This window comes from Heloderma suspectum, chromosome 3 (genome assembly GCF_057233095.1).
Source record: "Heloderma suspectum isolate Gila_16-S chromosome 3, 16-S_ref, whole genome shotgun sequence".
Taxonomy (NCBI): domain Eukaryota; kingdom Metazoa; phylum Chordata; class Lepidosauria; order Squamata; family Helodermatidae; genus Heloderma; species Heloderma suspectum.
Genome location: NC_139460.1, coordinates 297343474 through 297365752, shown reverse-complemented (window position 1 = coordinate 297365752; position 22279 = coordinate 297343474). Strand labels below are relative to the sequence as shown.

Genomic DNA, 22279 nt, shown 5'->3' with positions numbered 1-22279 from the left:
TAATGTCTCCCCTTACTCACCATTTTTCCAAGTTGTTATAACTTTTCCTCATAGGGGAGCTGCTCCAGCACTCTGATCATTTTAGTTTCCCTTTTCTGCATTTTTTTGAGCTCTGCAATATCTTTTTTTTAGGTGTGGTGACCAGAACTGTACACAGTATTCTAAGTGTGGTCGCACCATAGATTTATATAAGGGCAGTATGATATTAGCAGTTTTATTCTCAATTCCTTTCCTAATTATGCCTAACATGGAGTCTGCCTTTTCTACAGCAACCGCACACTGAATTGACATTTTGAAGAGATGCTTTTGGAACTTCTCAAAATTGCTGTTTGTTTTCACCATCAGGGGCATTGCTAGGTTCTTAAAAGATCCAGGGCACAGGCCCATAACACAAATTTGCGTGCGTGTGTGTGTGTGTGTGTATATCCAAGTCTAAGCACACCTCTAATATATATATATATACACACACACACACACACACACACATATACGGGGGGGGGTTGCATATGGTGTGCTTGCGTGTGTGTATAGATTACATACATACATAAGAAGTGTGCACTGACCCCCACCCCACTTCAGTTTAGACCCTGATTCAGCGTTTTGGAAAACATCCCACTTCTACTCAGGCCAATTTGTAGTTGGACCACTTCAGCTCAGCACCAAACCTCAGTCAATGTTTGGAAAAATGATTTTTTGTGCTTCCTCTTTACTATGGGAAATTAGAAAAAAAAACTGTAGCTTTTTTCTCTTCGTCAGAACTGGATGACAATTTCAGGTATAGTAGCCCCCTAGAAGGGGATTACACCTGCCCAATGTCAGAAAAATAGGTGCAGGGTTTATATCTTGATTTTCTTTTAAAGGGAACTGCCAATAAAATTTTTATTCCCTGGAAGAACTGGCTAAATTTTCAGGATTCATTGCCCTATCAGAGGAGATCTTGTCTGCCAAATTTCAAAATGATAGCCACAAGGGTTTTTGTGCAAGGGTGGCCTTGGCATTTTGAGGTCTCCAAAAGAGGACACACTTATCTCCCTATTTTCTTTGTGGACCATTGTTCTGAAAATTCGACAGCCTAGAGTTGTCCCTATGTAAGAAAGCAGCAAAGTTTCAGAAGGATAGGTGCAGTAGTTCATGTAGAAGGGGAGTTCTCCAATTTGGGGGAGGGAGTGATTTGCTTTCCTTTCCCTTCACCCCTTCCCCAATAGTTTTTGGGTAAGTTTGTATGAAAATGCACAGGGCATTAGAGGTGTCCCCCAGGCAAGAAACCTACAAACTTTCTGAAAGATATACATGCATGCAAATTTAGAATGACTTGAATTTATTTACATTTCACCAATGCTAGCAGCAGGGGAACATGGGTGGTAAGTTGCTATTGCACTCATGTCCTGCTTGTGGGTTTCCCGTGGGCATCTGGCAGGCCACTGTGTGAACAGAATGCTGGATTAGATGGACCTTGGTCTGATGCAGCACAGCTCTTCTTATGTTCTTAAATATAGAGTGCCTCTGAGCTTGTGCAGAATGCTTTTCTTTCATCACTGAGCACTTACATTCTCCCCCTACCAATTCTATTCCCCTCCATACAACCATCCTTCCTCATCCTACCATCTTCCAGCAACTCTTCATAAAAACAGATGTCTTGTTTTGTGCGACTCTCCTCTACCTCCTCCTTGTTATGCACAAGCTCTCATTGTATCTTTCTCCCCAAGACTTCATTTATGCCATCACTTCACCAGGATTCAGCCAATGAGTCCGTTTGCAAAACTAGGACTGTTATGGAGAAACTCTGAGCATGTACTAAGTACCTTTCCCTCACCACTGAAGCTAGAGTTCATGCAAAAAAAACCTCCTCACAAATGACAAAATATGCATAGGACTGAGCTGAAAGGGTGGCCAATTCTTTAGAAGGAGGTGGGTAGGCACAGTATTAAGCCTGCAGTACCATGCTCACAACTCAGGACTTATTTCTGAGTAAACATGCAGAATATCAAGGTCCAAACCTCCCTGCAAAAGTAACTTGTGCTGGAATCCTATGCACACTTTCCTGAGGGTAAGCCTCATAAACATAATGGGACTTCTGCATGGGTATACATAGAATTGCATATATTAGGAATATTTACCTCCCCTCCACTTAAAAAAACAAACCAAAAACTCCTATTTTTAATAAAGCTTTCTGTTCATAGGAACATAGGAAGCTGCCTTATACCGAGTCAGACCCTGGGTCCATCTAGCGCAGTATTGTTGACACTGACTGGCATACAAAGCATGTGCTCTACCACTAAGCTACAGCCCTTCCTATTGCTGGATAATGGCAAATGATGAACAAAACAGCCCCAGATTTGTTTCTCTGCAACCATGTGAACCCACTTTTCTCAAAGGCTTGAGTGAGGAGGAGGAGAAAAACAAACCCTCTTGTCCATGTGTATAAAGTCAAATACAGTTCAAAATTCCATGAATTTATGTGGAAGCACAAAATTATAGCTCTTTGCTTTGACAGATTTTCTTGAAAATAGCAAATTTTACCTGTGACTAGCACAAAAGCCACTGGACCTAACTTCCTGAAGGTTCAATAAGCTCCATGGTGGCTACAGGGTCTCCAAATTTCATGTATTTATACTCCAAACTAAAGAAGTTACGGCATTTCTGTTTTCCAATGCAAGACAATGAGAAAATGTCAAAAAATGGCAATTAGCACAGCTCAAAAAGATCCAGGGTCCATGCCCAGGTAGGCTACTCATAACAACGCCCTTATATAACTTGGTGCCATCCGCAAACTTAGTGACTTCACTACTCACTCCTAATTCCAGATCATTTATGAACAAGTTGAAAAGCATTGGTTCCAATACAGATCCTTGTGGAACACCAATATTCAAATTCCTTCCCTGGGACAATATACCAGTTATTCCCAATCTCTGCTTTCTGTTCTTCAACCAGTTATTGATCCATAGGAGGACGTTTCCTCTTATTTCATGCCTGCTAAGTTTGCTCAGGAGTCTTTGATGAGCGACTTTGTCAATGTTTTTTTGGAAGTCCAAATAAGCAATATATACCCGATCACCCCCGTCTACATGTTTATTGACACTCTCAAAGAACCCTAAAAGGTTAGTGAGATAGGACTTACCTTTGTGGAAGCCATGTTGTTTTTCTGCAGGTCTTGTCCTTCTATATACTTACTAATTTTACCTTCAAAAATGCTTTCAACCAATTTACCCACAACAGACATTAAGCTAACTGCCCTGTTGGTTAGCTTGGTGCTACATTGGTCATAGAATCATAGAAGAGTAGGGTTGGAAGGGCCCTATAAAACCATCGAGTCCAAACCCCTGCTCAATGCAGGAATCCAAATCAAAGCATCCTTGACAGGTGGCTGTCCAGCTTCATCTTGATTGCCTCCAGTGTGGGAGAGCCCACCACCTCCCTAGGTCATTGGTTCCATTGTCGTATTGCTCTAACAGTCAGGACGTTTTTCCTGATGTTCAGCCATAATCTGGCTTCCTGTAACTTGAACCCATTATTCCATGTCCTGCACTCTGGCATGATCGAGAAGAGATCCTGGCCTTCCTCTCTGTGACAATCTTTCAAGTACTTCAAGAGCGCTATCATATCTCCCCTCAGTTTTCTCTTCTCAAGGCTAAACATGCCCAAGTCTTTCAGTTTCTCCTCATAGGGCTTTGTTTCCAGTCCCCTGATCATCTTCATTGCCCTCCTCTGAACTCTCTCCACTTTGTCTGCAGCCTTCTTAAACTGTGGTGCCCAGAACTGGACACAGTGTTCAAGATGAGGCCTAACCAGTGCAGAGTAGAGGGGAACTAGTATTTCACGGGATTCAGAAGTTATACTTCTATTAATGCAGCCCAAAATAGCATTTGCCTTTTTTGCAGCCACATCACATTGTTGGCTCATATTCAGCTTGTGATCTACAACAATTCCAAGATCTTTCTCGCTTGTAGTATTGGAGAGCCAAGTATCCCCCATCTTGTAACTGTGCCTTTGGTTACTTTTTGCTAGGTGCAGAACTTGGCATTTATACCTATTAAATTTCAGTCTGTTGTTTTGTGCCCAGCGCTCCAGTCTATCAAGATCACTTTGAAGTTTGTTTCTGTCTTCCAAGATATTAGCTACCCCGTCCAATTTTGTGTCATCTGCAAATCTGATAAGCATTCCCTGCACCACCACCTCCAAGTCATTAATAAAAATGTTATTACCCTGTGGTACCACGCTCGTAACCTCTCCCCAGTTTGAGAAGTTCCCATTGATGAGCACTGTTTGAGTCCGATTCTGTAGCCAATTGTGGATCCACCTGAGAGTTGTTTCATCAAGCCCACTTTGAGCTAGTTTGCTAATCAGGATATCATGGGGTACTTTGTTGAAAGCTTTGCTGAAATCAAGGTATATTATGTCCACAGCATTCCCACAGTCCACAAGGGAAGTTACCTGATCAAAAAATGAGATCAGATTTGTCTGGCAGGATTTGTTCTTGACAAATCCATGTTGGCTTTGAGTAATCACTGCATTGTTTTCAAGGTGTTTACAGATGGATTGCTTTATAATCAGCTCCATAATTTTCCCAGGGATTAATGTCAGACTGCCTGGTCTGTAGTTCCCAGGTTCCTCCTTTTTGAAGATAGGGACAACATTAACCCTCTTCCAGTCATCTTGCACTTCACCCGTACTCCACGATTTCTGACAGATAAATGACAGTGGTTCTGAGAGCTCTTCTGCCAGTTCCTTTACTACTTCCGGGGCATGGTCTGAAGGCACATGAGGTAGCCACCTTGCTGAAGCTAAGCAGGTCTGGGTCTGGAAAGCGCTTGGAGGGGAGACCACCTGGGAAACACATGTAGCCACCTTGAGTTCCACAATGGAAGAAAGGTGGGATATAAATATAATAAATAATACTCTAGGATGCCGTTCATCTGGCCCTGGAGATTTGAACCCATTCAAAGTAATTAGGTGTTCCTTGACCATATGCCTATCAATCTCAAGCTGCAATCCTGCCCCTTCAGCCTGTACTTGGCCTTTGCCAGCGGGGTCATAGACCCTCTTTCGGGAGAAGACTGAACCAAAGTAGGAATTGAGCACGTCTGCCTTTTCTTTGTCATCTGTTATCATTTTGCCATCCTTATTTAACAGCTGAACCACCATTTCTTTCCTCTGTCTTTTACTATGCACATAGCTGAAGAAAGCCTTTTTTGTTGCTTTTAGCATCCCTCGCTAACCTCAGCTCGTTATCAGCTTTAGCCTTCCTGACGCCATCCCTGTAACGCTGTGTTACCTGCCTGTACTTATCCTTTGTAGCTTGGCCTTCCTTACACTCCCCATATGTGTCCTTTTTTGTTCTCAGGTCATCTCTAAGCTTTTATATGAAGCCACATTGGCTTCTTATGTTGTCTTCCACCTTTTTTCCTTGTTGGAATGGTTTGTAATTGTGCCTTTAGAATTTCCTTTTTAAAAAACTCCCACCCATCTTGGACTCCTTTTCTCATTAGAGTCCCTTGCCATGGGCCCTTACTTATATTTGTTCTGAGTTTATTACAAGTAGCTTTCCTAAAATCCAGGGTACGCGTTTGGCTACACTCAGCTTTTGCTTCCTTTAGAACCAAGAACGCAAGTATAATATGGTCACTTTCCCCCAGAGTTCCCGTAACTGCTATTTTATCCACTAAGCCATCTCTGTTGGTTAGGATCAAGTCAAGGATAGCCAATCCTCTAGTTCCTTCCTCTACTTTCTGTAGGAGGAAGTTATCAGCAACACAAGTCAGGAATTTCTTGGAGGGACATGTTTTGCAGAATTTGTCTCCCAACAAATATCGGGGAAATTGATGTTCCCCCATTACTGCTATGTCATGCTTCCTTGAAACATTGGCAGTTTGCTTTTCAAAAGTTTCATCCTTGTCTTCTCCTTGATTGGGTGGCCGGTAGTAGACCCCGGCCACCAGGTTCCTTTTATTCTTTGCTCTATTTATTTTAACCCAGATGCTCTCGATGGGGCTACCAAGCTCATCATCCTGTATTTCTGTGCAGATATGTATTTTTAACATATAGTGCAACCCCACCTCCCCTTCTGTTCCTTCTGTTCTTCTTGAACAATTTATATCTTTCAATTGCTGTATTCCACTCATGGGAGTCATCCCACCAAGTTTCAGTTACACCTATCAAGTCATAATTTCCCTCCCATATTAAGAGTTCGAGTTCATTCTGTTTGTTTCCCATACTCTGGGCATTAGTATATAGACATTGAAGACTATGAGCTTCATAGTCTGGCTTTCTTCCTACATGTTTTTGAAGACTACTATTGGGGGCTATGAGAGGGTGCTATCATCTTCCAGTCTTCTGGTTACAGAGGCCATAGGACATGTTGCATATTTTTGTTAGAAGATCAGCAATTTCATATTTGAGTTCTTTAAGAACTCTAAGATGGATACCATCTGGGCCCGGTAATTTTGTTGTTGTTGTTGTTGTTTATTTGGTCAGTCGCTTCCGACTCTTCGTGACTTCATGGACCAGCCCACGTCAGAGCTCCCTGTCGGCCGTCGCCACCCCCAGCTCCCCCAAGGTCGAGTCCGTCACCTCCAGAATATCATCCATCCATCTTGCCCTTGGTCGGCCCCTCTTTCTTTTGCCTTCCACTTTCCCTAGCATCAGCATCTTCTCCAGGATATCCTGTCTTCTCATGATGTGGCCAAAGAACTTCAGTTTTGCCTTTAATATCATTCCCTCAAGTGAGCAGTCTGGCTTTATTTCCTGGAGTATGGACTAGTTTGATCTTCTTGCAGTCCAAGGCGCACTCAGAATTTTCCTCCAGCACCACAGTTCAAAAGCATCTATCTTCCTTCGCTCAGCCTTCCTTATGGTCCAGCTCTCGCAGCCATAGGTTACTATGGGGAATACCATTGCTTCAACTATGCAGACCTTTGTTGTCAGTGATGTCTCTGCTCTTCACTATTTTATCCAGATTTGTCATTGCTGTCCTCTGAAGAAGTAAACATCTTCTGATTTCCTGGCTGCACTCAGCATCTGCAGTAAGCTTTGTGCCAAGAAAGACAAAGTCTGTCACTGCCTCCATGTTTTCTCCCTCTATTTGCCAGTTACCAATCAAACTGGTTGCCATAACCTTGGTTTTTTTGAGGTTTAACTGCAACCCAGCTTTTGCACTTTCTTCTTTCACCTTCGTCATGAGGTTCCTCAGCTCCTCCTCCCTTTCAGCCATCAAAGTGGTATCATCTGCATATTGGAGATTGTTAATGTTTCTTCCAGCGATTTTAACTCTAGCCTTGGATTCATCAAGGCCAGCACGTCGCATGATGTGTTCTGCGTACAGGCGGAATAGGTAGGGTGACAGTACACAACCCTGCCATACTCCTTTCCCAATCTTGAACCAGTCTGTTGTTCCATGGTCTGTTCTTACCGTTGCTACTTGGTCGTTATACAGATTCCTCAGGAGGCAGACAAGATGACTTGGTATCCCCATACCACCAAGAACTTGCCACAATTTGTTATGATCCACACAGTCAATGGCTTTAGAATAGTCAATAATACAGAAATAGATGTTTTTCTGAAACTCCCTGGCTTTCTCCATTATCCAGCGGATATTGGCAATTTGGTCTTTAGTTCCTCTGCCTTTTCTAAACCCAGCTTGTACATCTGTCAATTCTCATTCCATGAATTGTTGGAGTCTACCTTGCAAGATCTTGAGCATTACCTTACTGGCATGTCGATAGCTTGAACATTCTTTGGTGCTTCCCTTTTTGGGTATGGGGATATAAGTTGATTTTTTCCAATCTGGTGGCCATTCTTCTGTTTTCCAAATTTGCTGGCATATGGCATGCATCACCTTGACAGCATCATCTTGCAAGATTTTAAACAGTTCAGCTGGGATACCATTGTCTCCTGATGCCTTGTTATTAGCAATGCTTCTTAAGGCCCATTCAACCTCACTCTTCAGGATGTCTGGCTCTAGCTCACTGACCACACCGTCAAATCTATCCCCGATATTTTCCTTCCTATACAGATCTTCCGTATATTCTTGCCACCTTTTATTGATCTCTTCTGCTTCTGTTAGGTCCTTGCCATCTTTGTTTTGGATCATACCCATTTTTGCCTGGAATTTACCTCCGATGTTTCTAATTTTCTGGAAGAGGTCTCTTGTCCTTCCTTTTCTATTATCTTCTTCCGCTTCCGCGCATTGCTTGTTTAAAAATAATTCCTTATCTCTTCTGGCTAACCTCTGGAATTTTGCATTTCATTGGGCATATCTCCCCCTATCACTGTTGCCTTTTGCTTTCCTTCTTTCTTGGGCTGCTTCCAGTGTCTCGGCAGACAGCCATCTTGCCTTCTTGGTTTTCTTTTTCTTTGGGACGTTTTTTGTTGCCGCCTCCTGAACAATGTTGCGAACTTCTGTCCATAGTTCTTCCGGGACCCTATCTACTAAATCTAGTCCCTTAAATCTATTCTTCACCTCCACTGCATATTCATTAGGAATATTAGTGAGCTCATATCTAACTGATCTGTGGCTCTTCCCTATTCTCTTTAGTCTGATTCTAAATTGTGCAATAAGAAGTTTGTGATCTGAACTACAGTCAGCTCCAGGTCTTGTTTTTACCAACTGCATAGATGTCCGCCACCTTTGGCTACAAAAGATGTAGTCAATCTGATTTCGGTGTCGACCATCTGGTGAAGTCCATGTATAAAGTCGTCTCTTAGGTTGTTGGAAGACAGTGTTTCTTATGCACAGAGAGTTGTCTTGGCTAAATTCTATCAGCGTATGTCCTGCTTCATTTTGTTCTCCCAGACCATGCTTGCCTGTAATTCCAGGTGTCATTTGACTACCAACCTGTCAGGGTGGACACTAAGCCCAAAGAACCTCAGAGCAGTTCTGATTCTGAGGAGGAACAGCCGTCCATGGGAGAGGAGCGCGCTCTTCCCTCCCAGGCTCTGCAGCTGGCAGAGATTCCTCCTACCGGCATTCCAGACATAGATAGCAGTCCTGGGAGTGAAAGAGTGCGGAAGGAGGACTGGCTGGATGCTCGACGCAGACGCAGAGAGAGACGGGCTATGAAGGGCGCAGAAAGGAGGCGTAGTGCCCGTTTGGCACCCAAGCAATGGTCGCGTCCAGAGGACCCAATGGAAAAGGGGAGGGACTCTCCCTAGCCCATAAGTTCAGGGTCTGCAAGTGATTCTCATTCAAACGGGGACCAACTGTTTCCAACCCGGGGCATAGATTACTCTGTTCATAGCTTAGTCGCTGGTGACAGAGTTATTAAGTTGTAAAAGGAATAAAGCGTTGAAAAGAATCCTTTGTCTGTGTCTGGAGTTGGCTACTGGAGTAGACTGAAAGAGGCCAGCTAGGGCCTCCTGACACCACCTTAGCATTCCAGTCTCCTGTAATGAAAGTAACATCTTTTTTTGGCATACTATCCAGTAGGTGCTGCAGATCCTCATAGAACTGATCTACTTCTGCTTCTTCAGCAACTGTGGTTGGGGCGTATATTTGGATCACTGTGATGTTAAATGGCTTACCCTGAATTCGAATTGAGATCATTCTGTCATTTTTTGGATTGTATCCAAGCACTGCTTTAGCCACTTTATTATTAATTATGAAGGTTACTCCATTTCTTCTGTGGTCCTCTTGTCCACAGTAGTAGATTTGGTGGTCATCTGATGTGAAGTGGCCCATTCCAGTCCATTTCAGTTCACTGACACCCAAAATGTCTATATTTAATCTTGACATCTCCCCAATAACCACATCCAATTTGCCCTGGCTCATAGATCATACATTCCAGGTTCCTATGGTGTGTTGATCTTTAGAACATTGGATTAGTCGTTCACCACCAGCACCATCGGCTGCTAGCCATCCTTTCGGCTTTGAGCTAGCTGCGTCATCACATCTGGGGCTAGTTGAACTTATCCTCTGTTCCTCCCCAGTAGCATTTTGACCATATTCCGACCTGGGAGTCCCATCTTCCAGTGGTTTACCAGCATATCTCTGGTTGTACTGATCCATTTAGTTTTCATGGCAAGAATACTGGGATGGGTTGCCGTTTCCTTCCCCAGCGATCGTATTTAGTCTGACCTCTCTGCCATGACCTTCCCGTCTTGGGTGTCCCGTCACAGTTTAGCTCATGACATCATTGAGGTGCTCAAGCTCCAGCACCACGACAAGGTAACGAATTTATTTACTTTCAATTTGTCAATAAGGTTGAGAATTTCGTCTTTTGTCACCACTATTTGCCTCAGTTCCCCAGACTCCCTTCCTGAAAACATCAGTTCAGGCCCAAGTACCTGTCCTATATCTTCTGCAGTGAAAACTGATGAGAAGAAGTCATTCAGCTTCTCAACAATCTCCTTATCCTCCTTTAGTATGCCTTAACTCCATTATCACCTAATGGTCTAACTGCCTCCCTAGCTGGTTTCCTGCTTCTGATATCTTTAAAGAATTCTTTATTGTTGGCCTTGATGATCTTAAGGGGCTGCGGTGGCTTAGTGGTTAACACGCTGAACTGCAGACCGGAAGGTCGGCAGGTCAGCAGTTCGAGACCCGAGTGCTGCGTGACGGAGTGAGCTCCCGGCTTCAGTCCCAGCTTCTGCCAACCTAGCAGTTCGAAAGCAAGAAATTGCAAGTAGATAAATAGGTACCGCCTCGGCGGGAAAGGTAACAGCGTTCCGTGCACCTCGGTGTTCAGTCATGCCAGCCACATGACCATGGAAGCGTCTTCAGACAGCGCTGGCTCTTCGGCTTAGAAACGGGGATGAGCACCACACCCTAGAGTCGGACACGACTGGTTGGGGACACCTTTACCTTTTCTTACTTTGATGATCTTAGCAACATGCTCCTCAAAATGCTTTTTTGCATCTCTTATTGTCTGCTTGTATCTCCTTTGTGCAAGCTTGTGCTCCCTTTTGTTTCCCTCATTTGGACAAGACTCCCATTTTCTGAAGGAAGCTCTCTTTTCTCTAACAGCATCCTTGACACTGCTTGTTAACCATCCCAGTGACCTCTTGAACTTGGGGCTATCTTTCCTCACCTGTGGTATACATTTTAGCTGAGCTTCTATTATTTTGGTTTTGAGTAACCTCCAAGCACTGTGAAGGGATTTAACCCTCTTGATTCATGCTTTCAACTTCCTTTTCACCAGTTCCCTCATTTTAGAGAAGTTTCCTCTTGTGAAGTCAAGTGTGACTGTATTGGACTTCCTTGGCAATTTTCCATTTCAATATATATTAAATCTGATAGCACTGTGGTCACTATTTCAACTGGTTCAACAACATTTACATCTCATACTACGTGCAGGGCAACACCACTTGGGATTAAACCCAGGTCACCTCCTCTCTGACTGGTTACATGATCAACTGTTCTAGGGCCCACCCCACCATTAGAAGGTAGCCCACGAGAGCTTCTCCGAAATGGAATTCAGCCCTTGGGCTGAAAGAGGTTCTGTACCCCTGCTGTAGAGCCTCATGGTTCTTTTACAGACTAAGACATTTTTTAAAAAAATCTACCCTCCATGTGCACCCAAACACACAAACCGAAACTGTGAGTGAAAAAAATGAAAAAATCAGAAAATACATAAGTAAATGCAGAAGCAACCTCACTGTTATCTTTTCTTAGCTAATTTATTGATTTTAAGGACAGGCTATAATATTTCATAAGCTAATAATGCCAGAACAGAAATAACACCAAAAAAGTTCAAAAAGTAGCTTGGAACCCACCATATTAAAAAAAGAATCTCTATATGAACAAAAATGTGAAAAAATAAGCCTCAACCTTCTTGAAAATGATGCATGTCTACTGAACAAGATGCCTTCCTGTGATGTAGAAACGTCTCTTTTCTAGACAGAGATTATCAAAAATATGCAGAGTTTTCCTGAGGAAAGACAACTTATATTTTCTGTTGTGAGCAAGAAAAACCTCATCATTTATTTCCATCTAAAAAAGAAACATTAATTAGAACCTGTATATTCTATGCCACCCCTTTTCAATGTAATAAGTACAGTCAAAGCTCAGAGACAAGAAAAATAGCAATAAATCAGAAATATTATAAACAAATACATTTTGCATCATACAACAGATACAACTGAAGTTTAGAGTAAAACCTTCAAAGCATCCAATCAAATCTTTCAGAGATAAAACTTGTTTAGAGTCTATCAACCTAGCAAAAATTAATTATACTATAATGTTATATAGTATACTATAATTAATGTATACTATAATGTCTTGGTTCACAAGGCTATCTATAGTTAAGATGTCTATACCACCTACATTTCTGTTCCTAGATTTTAGAAAGGTTATGAGCTAAAAAAAGTTGCTAATGGCCTTTATATGAAAAGGCTTCAGGTTTTAACACCATGCAAAACTTTTCAATAAAGTGGGCTGGGCAGTCCTCAATCTTTCATCCCATTTTCAGGAAGTTCAACTCAGCTGGCTCTCACAGTTGGTCTCCTTGGAGAAACAAAGCATCAATTATGAATTGCAACAAAAACCTATTCCAGATATCCTCACAGATACGCATTGGATAGACAACCCATGCAGAAACACAATAGCTGGACCAAAAGCTATTCCTAAATATCTGCTTAAATTTTGGGATATATGTAAAAATAAAGAGTTGTATCCAACAGCATTATTCTACTAGCACAAATGACATTGCACTAGCAGAAACCAAGTTCCAAAGTATATGCAAGGGGGGAATCCAACTAAAGTTCCATTTCCGCAACCCTTTGTACATCTTAGGTTCATAAAGTAGTCCACTAACACTGAGACAAATGGTACAAATTTAGATAATTTATACAATTTATGTACATTTGCAATTTGGGAAGATGAGAGACTGGAAAAATGAGGGGCACTTTCAATATTATATAGACCTTGCAGGAGAAACCCAAGGATCAAATCTCTCCAGAAAGTTTGAGAGGGGGGGCATTCAAAATCACAACAGTAGAAGCTCAGTTAGAATATATACTGCAAATCTGGAAAGGTGCCACCAAGTCCAAGAGAACACCATCATGGTTAATGAATACAGTCAAGGAAGCAACTCAAGGCAAGAAGGCTTCCTTCAAAAAGTAGAAACCTTGCCCAAACGACAAGAACAAGAAGTAACATCCTTTAGCAAAAGAAATGTAAGCAGACAATGAGGAATGTAAAAAAGATTGTGTGGAACATTTTGCTAAAAACATTAAGACCAACAATATTTGAATATTTAAATTGCCAGGAAAACTGGCTAGGGATGCAATTGGACTGTCAGATGACAAAGAAGTTAAATGTGTGCTAAAAGACCACAAGGAAATTGCAGAAAAGCTGAATGAATTCTCTGCATCTGCCTTCACTATGGAAGATATAGGACAGATACCTGTACCTGAACAGACGTTTTCAGGAATATAATCTGAAAACCTAAGAAAAATAGTGATAACAGATCACATTCTAGGCCTTACTGATTAATTAAATATTTTTTAAAAATCACCAGTTCCAGATAGTATCCAACTGAGAGTTCTCCAAAAACTCAAATGTAAAATTGCTGATTTTCTCTCTAAAATAGTTAACTTGTCCCTCAGATTTGCCTCCAAACCAGAGGACTGGAAAGTGGTCAATGTAACACCAATGTTTAAAGAGAGATCCAAGGGGGATGCAGGAAATTACAGGCTGGTTCACTTAATGTCTCTTCCAGGAAAGTTGGTGGAAAGCATTATTCAAAATAAAATTATCTAACACGTAGAAAGGGGTGGGGAAGGTCTGGCCATCCAGTTGTTGGGAGTGCAACTCCCAGTAGCCCAAGCCAGCATAGCTAATGGTGAGGGATGATGGGAGCTGCAGTCCAACAACAGCTGGAGGGCTATGTGTTCCCCATCCCGGATGTAGAAGAACAAGTCTTGATAAGGAATAATGAACATAAGTTTTGCAAAGGTCTAAATATTTAGAGTTCTTTGAGAGTGTCAACAAGCAACAATGATAGGGGTAATCTAATAGTCATCATATACCTGGACTTGCAAAAAGCTTTTAACAAAGACCCTCATCATGAGCTTCACATAAAACTTAGCAGTAATGGGATAGGAGAATATACTCTCTTATGGATTGGTAACTGGTTAAAAAACAGGAAGCAGAAAGTAATAATAAATAGGACAGTAATCACAATGGAGAGATATAAGAAATGGGGGCCCCCAAGGATCTGTATTATGACCAGTGGTTAATTTCTTCCTAAGTGATTTGGACTTTAGCAGTGAAAGTGAGGTGACCAAGTCTGTGGATGACAACAAATTAATGAGGGTGATAAAAACAAAAAGGTATTGCAAGGAGTTTCAAGACACTTTCTCCAAACAACAGCTGTGAAAAAGGCGCACTCCATGTTAAGGATCCTTATGAAACAGATTGAAAATATAACTGCCAATATCATAATGCCTTTAAGCAAATCTATAGTGCAACCACACTTGGAATACTGCTTGTAGGTCTGGTTGCCACATCTAAAAAATATATTGTAGAGCTGGTGCAAAAAAAGGGCAACCAAAATGATCAGGGGGATGGAGCAACTCTTCTACAAGGAAAGGTTACAAGAGTTGGGGCTATTTAGTTTTATAAAAGGGAAAGTGGAGGGCAGTAGGACATGGTAAAGGCGTATAAAACTATGCACAGTGTGGAGAAAGTGGATTGAAAGAAGGGGAGCTTCATTAAAAAAAACTGATCAGGAGAGGAGTCAACTAGGCCAAAGAACCTATACCATATCCTAATCACAGGAATTGGCATCTATACAACAGGTGCCCCAAGTCTGTGGTGTTTCATCCAAGATTTATACTGCCCAAATGATAAAGAAGGGACTGAATTCCCAATCCGCTTCTTCCACATGCCTCAATGACATAAGTCAGAATCAACCACATATGCTTCTAATCCAATTTGTTTGGACATTTACAGTGCATGCCGCTGCAGCAGCTAAAGGAGCATCCTATGCTAGCCAAATGAGGCAGAGCCAACCAGCATTACTTACTTTACACTGAAAATATATTTTCTTGTTAATGTTGCCTCAAAATGTACTGAGTAGAGCACCACACATATATAGCAATCCAGGACCACTTCAGTGGCCCTTTGGATGATATTATAGAAACTAACAGCAACTCTATACTACTATCCAGTGATGTGAGGTGGAACATTTTCTAGGGCTTTATTTTCCTGCAGAATATTTTCCATTTCATAAGTTCATTAGTAAAAATGAATGTATGACAATTGCAAATACAATATTAGGCAAGCTTGGCAGTTTCAAAGTTGCAATTAATATTTTCTGGTGATTATCCCTAGCAAGTATGTGAGAGAATACATATATGTGTAATTGAAATACATATATGTCTCAGAGTGAAATGAAACTAGTAAGTAATAACAATGAAACAGAAGGTGCCTCAGCAACCTTAGCAGAAGAGAGTTGAATGTGTTGAAATAGATGAATGGTTGTCAGCATATTATACTAAGTTCTTCAGGTTGCAAAAATTAATTAGTGTGTCAACAGTTTTCAGTGTCTTTGTTTTTTCCTTAAATTTAAACAATGTAAGTACATGTTATTGTCTTTACATTGTTACAAGTATTCCATTAAAATGTTGACATAATATAACATTTAAATCACATTAAGGGGGGATAGGCGGCCACCTCCGAACTCAGAAGCAACCGCCTATACAATGCAGGGCAGGAGAAGCGCAGAGGGGATCACCCCCTCCGTGCTTCAGCTGCCCTGCATTTGCAGCTAGACAGCCGATTTCTGCTGTCTAGCCGCATGAAGGCAGAGCTTGGGAAGCGACAGCCAGACGACACATTGGATGTGTCGTACCAGATTTCTGACTTCCCCACCCCGGCAGTCTCCAGGAATACCCCGTTTTCACTGCTCCATGCTCCTCTTCCGAGTGTGGAGCCGTTCTGCGCTGAGGACGAGGCAGTGCGGGAAGGGGTAAAGGTCGGTTCTCAGGGAACCAACCTCAGAGTGTGGCCGTCTAGCCGCTGACGAGTGGCCATAGGATTGACCCCTAAGTGTGCTTTAATTTTTTCCCCTCAAACATTTCAGGTAAATACTTGTGGCGTACTGGGTCAAAGTTAACATGGGTTCTATTTAAAGCTTTGCTGGTAACTAAATACAAATAAAATAAACACGTTAAATTATGTGTTATCTCTCCAGGATATCAGAAAATTTTCTGATGAGAACTGAAATGTTTCCTATGTAAATGATCCTTTGCAATTTAACTAATTTGCACGGGAAAATTTTCCAATTCAAAGTTTCCCAGAAAATCCACATCACTGCTACTATCACATTCCAAAAAAGGTGTGATTGGAAGAGTAGCCCTCAACAAATACCAGAGCAAAGGAAATATTTAACTTCTTTACACTAAATCCTGGATCTTTATGTAATAAACCTATATGTCATTATCTCATCACAGCAGAACTTAAGATCAAGCTGTGAATTATGCTCACGGAATCATTTCTGAAGCCTTGTTGCAGACATATTCAAAACCCAAGATGAGTTAATTCATTTACCTCTTTTCATACGAATGTGAACGAAACTGGAGATCTCGAGATCGTGATCTTGACTTCCTTCCTGATTTCTTACGGCTATAAGTTCTACTATCAGAAGAACTGCTTGAAGATGACCTCCTACGATGTTTCTTTTTCCTCCTGCTTCTGTTCTCTTCTTCAGTGTCTGATGAACGGCGACCCATTTCAACAAGGTAGTTTTTAAAAAGCCAAAAACGCTGTAAAAATCAAGTGCAATACTAAACATTACCAACAGAAACTTATACTATTACAAATCTCCATGTGCTAGTCTTCAATTTAGACCTAAACCATAGCTAATGCTACTGTATAGATAACAGCAAACTATTTACTTGAAAATTTAATTGTGCACACTTTTATCATTTTTAAAGAAGCAGTTCTGAACTTCTACATAATGTCTTGCTTTGGTTCCTCTAACATTACTTTTAATAAAGACTACCTTTCCAGTTGTTTAGAACTTAGACTGTAATCCTATACACACTTACTTGAGATCAAGTCCCATTCAACTCAATAGGACTCACTTCTGATTAGACATGAATAGCATTTTACTTTTAATTCATAAATAATTTCTACATCATTTTATTCAAGGGTGGGGGTGAGCATATTCATTCAATGTGTTTGAAGTTGCACCACAAAATGCATGCACACAGGTACTCCCATGCATATCATGTTAGTAACATTAGACACAGAGAATGCAGACTTATCGGCACAATTCCCTTAAGTGGGCAGCAATAAAATGTATCATGACAAAACTGTCAAAAGATTTCTGGAGCCAAGACCTATATTTCTTTGTTAGACAGTTAACCTGTACCTGACACAGGCCAAGGAAGAGCATGGGGAAGTTGAAAGAGGGCACACGGAAGGAAGAAAAGGATCCAGTTCTCTACCAACATAGGAAAATGTTTGCGAAACCAAGTGCCACTCAGATTGCAATCCTGTTGTCTGAGATTAAGTCTTACTGAACATAGTGGAACTTACTCCAGAGTAAACATGCAGAGAAGTTATGTATATAGGTTTATGTCGTCCACTTCCAATGGAGGCAGCTAAAGTGGGTTACAAAGTACATCTTCAGGACTGCATCATCAGTTATTATATTGTAAATCACCTGAACCAAAACATTCTACTCCCCACACACACACAATATAAGTGAAAGCTTATCCCAAGTGTAAACACTTGCAACTAAATTCCAAAAGAATCATCTTAATAATGCATACATAAAAGAGGTTTCTAACATAGCTTCTGAATCCTATGTCAGATTAAAAATATCAATTATTTTGCAAAAGTAAACACAGTTGTATGCAACTAACTGAATAGTTTGTATGATTTCAATGCACGGTGGGTGGGGGTGGGGGAGAGGTGATTTGTTTAGTATAACCAACCTTTTTAACTTTCCTAGCCTTGCAAAATATTTTGTACACTGGATAAATATTTGCATAACACTGGTACCACAAAAGTGGAGGAACTCTTATTCACTGAGGTCAGCTCAGAAATATCCTGAAAGATATAAACACCCAAAACACTAGGGCAACAGCTTCCTCACTGCAATGACACAATATCATGATATGGAGTAATGTGAGCAAGTAGCAAGCCAAGAAGAAAGCACTGCTGAGCAGCTGTCTTCTGCAGATGTAACTCTACTCTTCTTTTTTTTCTTTTGTGCCCCCCCTTTTATGTTTTTGTTATATTTACAAATAAAAAAATAAAATACTCTGGCCTCCTTTGGAAGTAACCCTAAAGCAGGGAAAAGAACCACCAGCCAACAAGCTAGATGCATGCCATAGCATCCTTGGATCCACCTCCTCTCCTTGGTCCTGCCAACCCCCAAATGGCAATTAGGCTTAGGGGGAAAAGGCTTTCATTGGCACCAATTAGAGCTCTTTTCCCAAAAGTCTAACTGCCATGCAGGAAGGAGGGATAATAGAATGGATGGGGGAGGAGTGAGTAAATGGATGGATCCACGCACCAGTGGCATGTGGCACCCGGATTACCTCCAAGGGAATGCAGCCTTCCCTGCACTAAATTATAGTTAAGCAAATATTATGCACTACCCCTCTCCTCTGGCACAACTGCAAAGAGGAGATTGGAAGCAGTTGCTTCCTAATTTAAACTCAATATGGTTTATCATTATGTCTGAGTCAGGACAAATTGTGGCTAACTTTAACTATGGCTTGTCTCAACAAGACTTCAAACTGTGGTTTATGACCCTAGCTTGTTTAGATAAACCACAGTTCAAATTAATTGTTCCCCATTTAGACATAAGGACAAACATCCTATATTGTCACTACCAGCAACCATTCTATCAGGCTACCTAAATTGTTTCCATCCCAGCTGGTTGTTTATAATAACTCTAAATTTAAGAAGTGGCATCTGAACTTGCTTTTTTCCTCCACTACCACCACCCATCACTTTTTCCTTGTGTGTCATGTCTTTTAGACTGCAAGCCTCAGGTCAGGGGCTAACTGCTGATCTTTGTAAGCTACTTGGGGAGCCTCTTGGCTAAGGAGTGAGGTAAAGCTGCTCTAAATAAGTAATAAATATTCCTCTCATTTCAAATCAGAACTGACTTCACAAGGACAGGGAGAGGCATTTAGAAGACTAGAGCAGAACATATGACCCAATTAACTTCTTGGTTTCCTTAAGGGTGCTTCCACATAGGATTTTTGATTTAGCTCATTTAACATCTATGAACCACATGAGGACTTGTGACGATTCCTGCTGGTCCAGACAGAAGACCAAAGACAAACAGGATCAGCATGGATAGGCCAGTCCAGAGCTCTTACACAAAACCTATCTTTGCTGTGATACCTTCTCTCACTCTTCTACTTCCATTTCCTCCTAGATTAGATTATGTTGTAGGAGGAGCTAAGAATACAGGAGACAATAACTTTGACTGCATTCTACCCTCTGAGTGCAGAGGACTGAAAACTGATGGAACAGCCCAGTCTATATCTCAGCCTACATTAGGAAGTCCAAATAGCTACACCTTCCTAACTGTAATTTTGACACAAAGCAAAGCTGGAAAAAAAATCTTAATCACATTTACTTGGAAGTAAGCCATATTAATTTCAGCAAGAAAAGTAAATGTGCTTATGATTGGATATTAGAAAACAATATCCTCCTTTTCCTTGGGGAGGAAAGACTTTCATCCTAAAATATGGATGCTATGGATATTTACTTGCAAGTCCCACTGAATTCAACAACTTAGTTCCTGATAAATATAGAAAGGATTCCAGCTTAAGGCTATATGTCCTTTAAGATGTGGTGTCAGTATGATGAACATATGGCATTAAATTTGGCTTTCAGTAAAGATCTCTGGAGAAATGCCTCCTTAGGTATTGGGGAGAAGGAGCAGGGAAAATCCAGTCTTCCTAGAGATCTGGCCTCCTGGGATGAAGGGAAGTGTTGCAGAAAACAGAAACAGATATAACCTTAATATATGAGCAGCCAAGTTAGAACATGCATGTCACAAGCAGCACAGGCAGTACAAACTTGTAGCACTCAGTCTGCAATCTTATGCACCCTTACCTAGGAGTAAGATCCATTGAACCCAGCAGGACTTACTCCCAAGTAAACATAAATAGGATTGTGCTGTCCAAGAGCAGCACAATGCTCCATAGGCCTGGTTACGTAATAAGAGTCAGGCCTTCACTGCTGCTTGCCTCTCCCACACTATGCTCCTGCTGGCTCACTAGATGAAGGAAATGTTGCAAATAGACAGGCACTGTCTCAAACATTAGACTTGAAGCACACATGCCAAAACCACTAGCCACCATCAGAGCCAGCCCAAGTCATTTTGCTGCCTGAGGTGGAACAGCAAATGTTCCCCCACCTAAGACAAGTTGGCCAAGTTATTTTGGCACATGAAACAGAAAATCCCACAAGCTGTTTTGCATGTCCCTGGCAGTAAAAATACAGTAACAACAAATTAAACTGACAATTTGCTGCCCTTTCATGACACCCAAAATCTGCTGCCTCATGCTGCTCCCTCACTCTCCCAAATGGTAGGGCAAGACCTGGCCACCATTCCCTTAATACTACAGGCAAAAATGTGGGAGGCAAATGAGCACCCAAGTGACATCTGACAATAGTGCTAACTAGCAAACAAAACTGTAATACACCCCAATACGAAAGTGACTTTCCTGGATGGAAAGCTACCTGCTGAGCAGGATCTTACAAGTGCAGGGAAGGAGAGTACTATTTCCCTCACTCACTCAAAGAAGGCACCCACTTTGGAGGCTGACAAAAGGAAGGACTTTAGAGGCTTTAGGATTAAAGTTGCCAGGTCATAACCACCACCACCACACACACACCCCGGAGCCTTTAGAACAGGGCTGGCATAAAATGTAGGCATGGTTGGGCACCTACCAAGTCCCAAACTCCAGCAGGAACCCATTGACAAGAGCCCCTGGAGTTGCTCCTCTTCACAATTGCAACCTGCTTGTTCACCAGTTTCTCAATTTGGCCCAGACGCTGGTGGTGGAGAGAAGTAGGCCCAGGAACTACCTACTTCGTCACTGTCTCTCTACCTGTCAAGCAAGCCAGTGGTAGCAATGTTGAGAAAAAGGATGAGGAAGCTGGTGACAATGGCGGTAGGAAGGTGGAATTTCTGACGGAGGGGGCCCATTGAGGATGCCTTGCCCGAAGGCCCTTAAAAGCTGAGCCCGCACTTCTTTAGAAGTTGCGTACAAAAGGAATTCTCCGCCAGAGGCGACTATTCCCCTCCCTTCAGCTCCGGGAAGTGAGGGGAGTGATAGCAGGATCCTCCCTTTAGGGCAACAAAGCCCAACGACAACTCTAGCCCGGCTCAGGGACAGCGCTGAGACACCTCAAGAGGCACAAACCTGAAACGAGGGAGTCCTCGTTGGAGCTAGGCGGGAGCGGCGCGTCCCCAACGTGGGCCGCGGAGCTACATGCACCCCTTGCAGAGGCCTAAGGAAAGGGGAAGGGTTTTCCACCCTCCCCTCGAGACTCAGGCAACGCTGGGGAGGCTGCCTAATCGCCCTTCCTTCGCGGAAACCTGCGATACAGAGGAGAACGGGCTCCTCCCGATAGCGGAGGGGTTGCTGAGGGAAAGCTCCCGGGCCCGGTCTCACACTCGTTCGTCATCGTCGTCAGTCACCGGCACCACCCGAGCCCCCTGGCAATTGTTTTTTTAGGCCCACAGAGCAAAGGTACTCCCGCAACCATGGCAACCCCGAGCCACCGGCGCGACCCCGGTTACCTCTGAAGTCCGCGAGCCCGCCAAAGGCCGCCGCGCCGCCGAGCTTCCGTAGTTTGAGCTCAGCGCCTTCCTCCTCCTGAGCGCCAGCCAGGCCTTACTAAGCCATGCCGGAGCTCATCGATTCGCGCAGCCCGGCAATAGAGTGCCGAAGCTAACGATTGGAGGCCAGCCTTTTCGCTCGGCACCCCCGTTGTCTCCTGGTGTGCGGTCGCGTTCTTTTTCCTTTTCTTTTTGAAAACATTGTCAGCAGCACAAACGACACGCAGATCTACAATGGCCGTTGTAGGGTTTTCTTTCCCTTTTTTTAGTGGGGGTGCGAGCGGTGCCATTCGTGCCCTTTCTTTATTCCTTATCTTTTCCCTTGCCCCCAATATCACCCCCCCCAGGAAAAAAAAAATACTCGAATAAATCACAGAGTTCTGTCTGTATAAGGTGCGCTGTGATTAAAATTGCAATGATTTATCTGCAAATTGCTTTAAAAATGCTGCAATTTTCTTTCCCTGGAAATGATGGGCTCTCTGAGGTTAGGTGCAAATTCGTTTCCCAGTTGAGACTAT

The 22279-nt window shown here is 42.4% G+C and overlaps 1 protein-coding gene across 9 annotated transcripts in view; it reads right to left on the bottom strand.

Annotated features, from left to right (window-relative positions):
- Positions 1-21800, bottom strand: part of RSRC1 (arginine and serine rich coiled-coil 1) — a 350934-nt gene extending 329134 nt beyond the window's left edge. For 2 of the 9 annotated variants that reach the window (XM_084847359.1, XM_084847360.1), the window contains exons 1-4: positions 21723-21800; positions 20867-21027; positions 17480-17544; positions 16487-16701 (exon numbers count right to left, since the gene is read on the bottom strand). In XM_084847359.1, coding sequence (XP_084703485.1) covers positions 16487-16701; positions 17480-17544; positions 20867-20894 — 308 coding nt within the window. In that variant the 5' untranslated portion in view covers positions 20895-21027; positions 21723-21800. The other 7 variants (XM_084847366.1, XM_084847368.1, XM_084847363.1 and 4 more) reach the window with 5 other exon arrangements.
- Between the last annotated feature and the right edge of the window lie 479 nt (positions 21801-22279).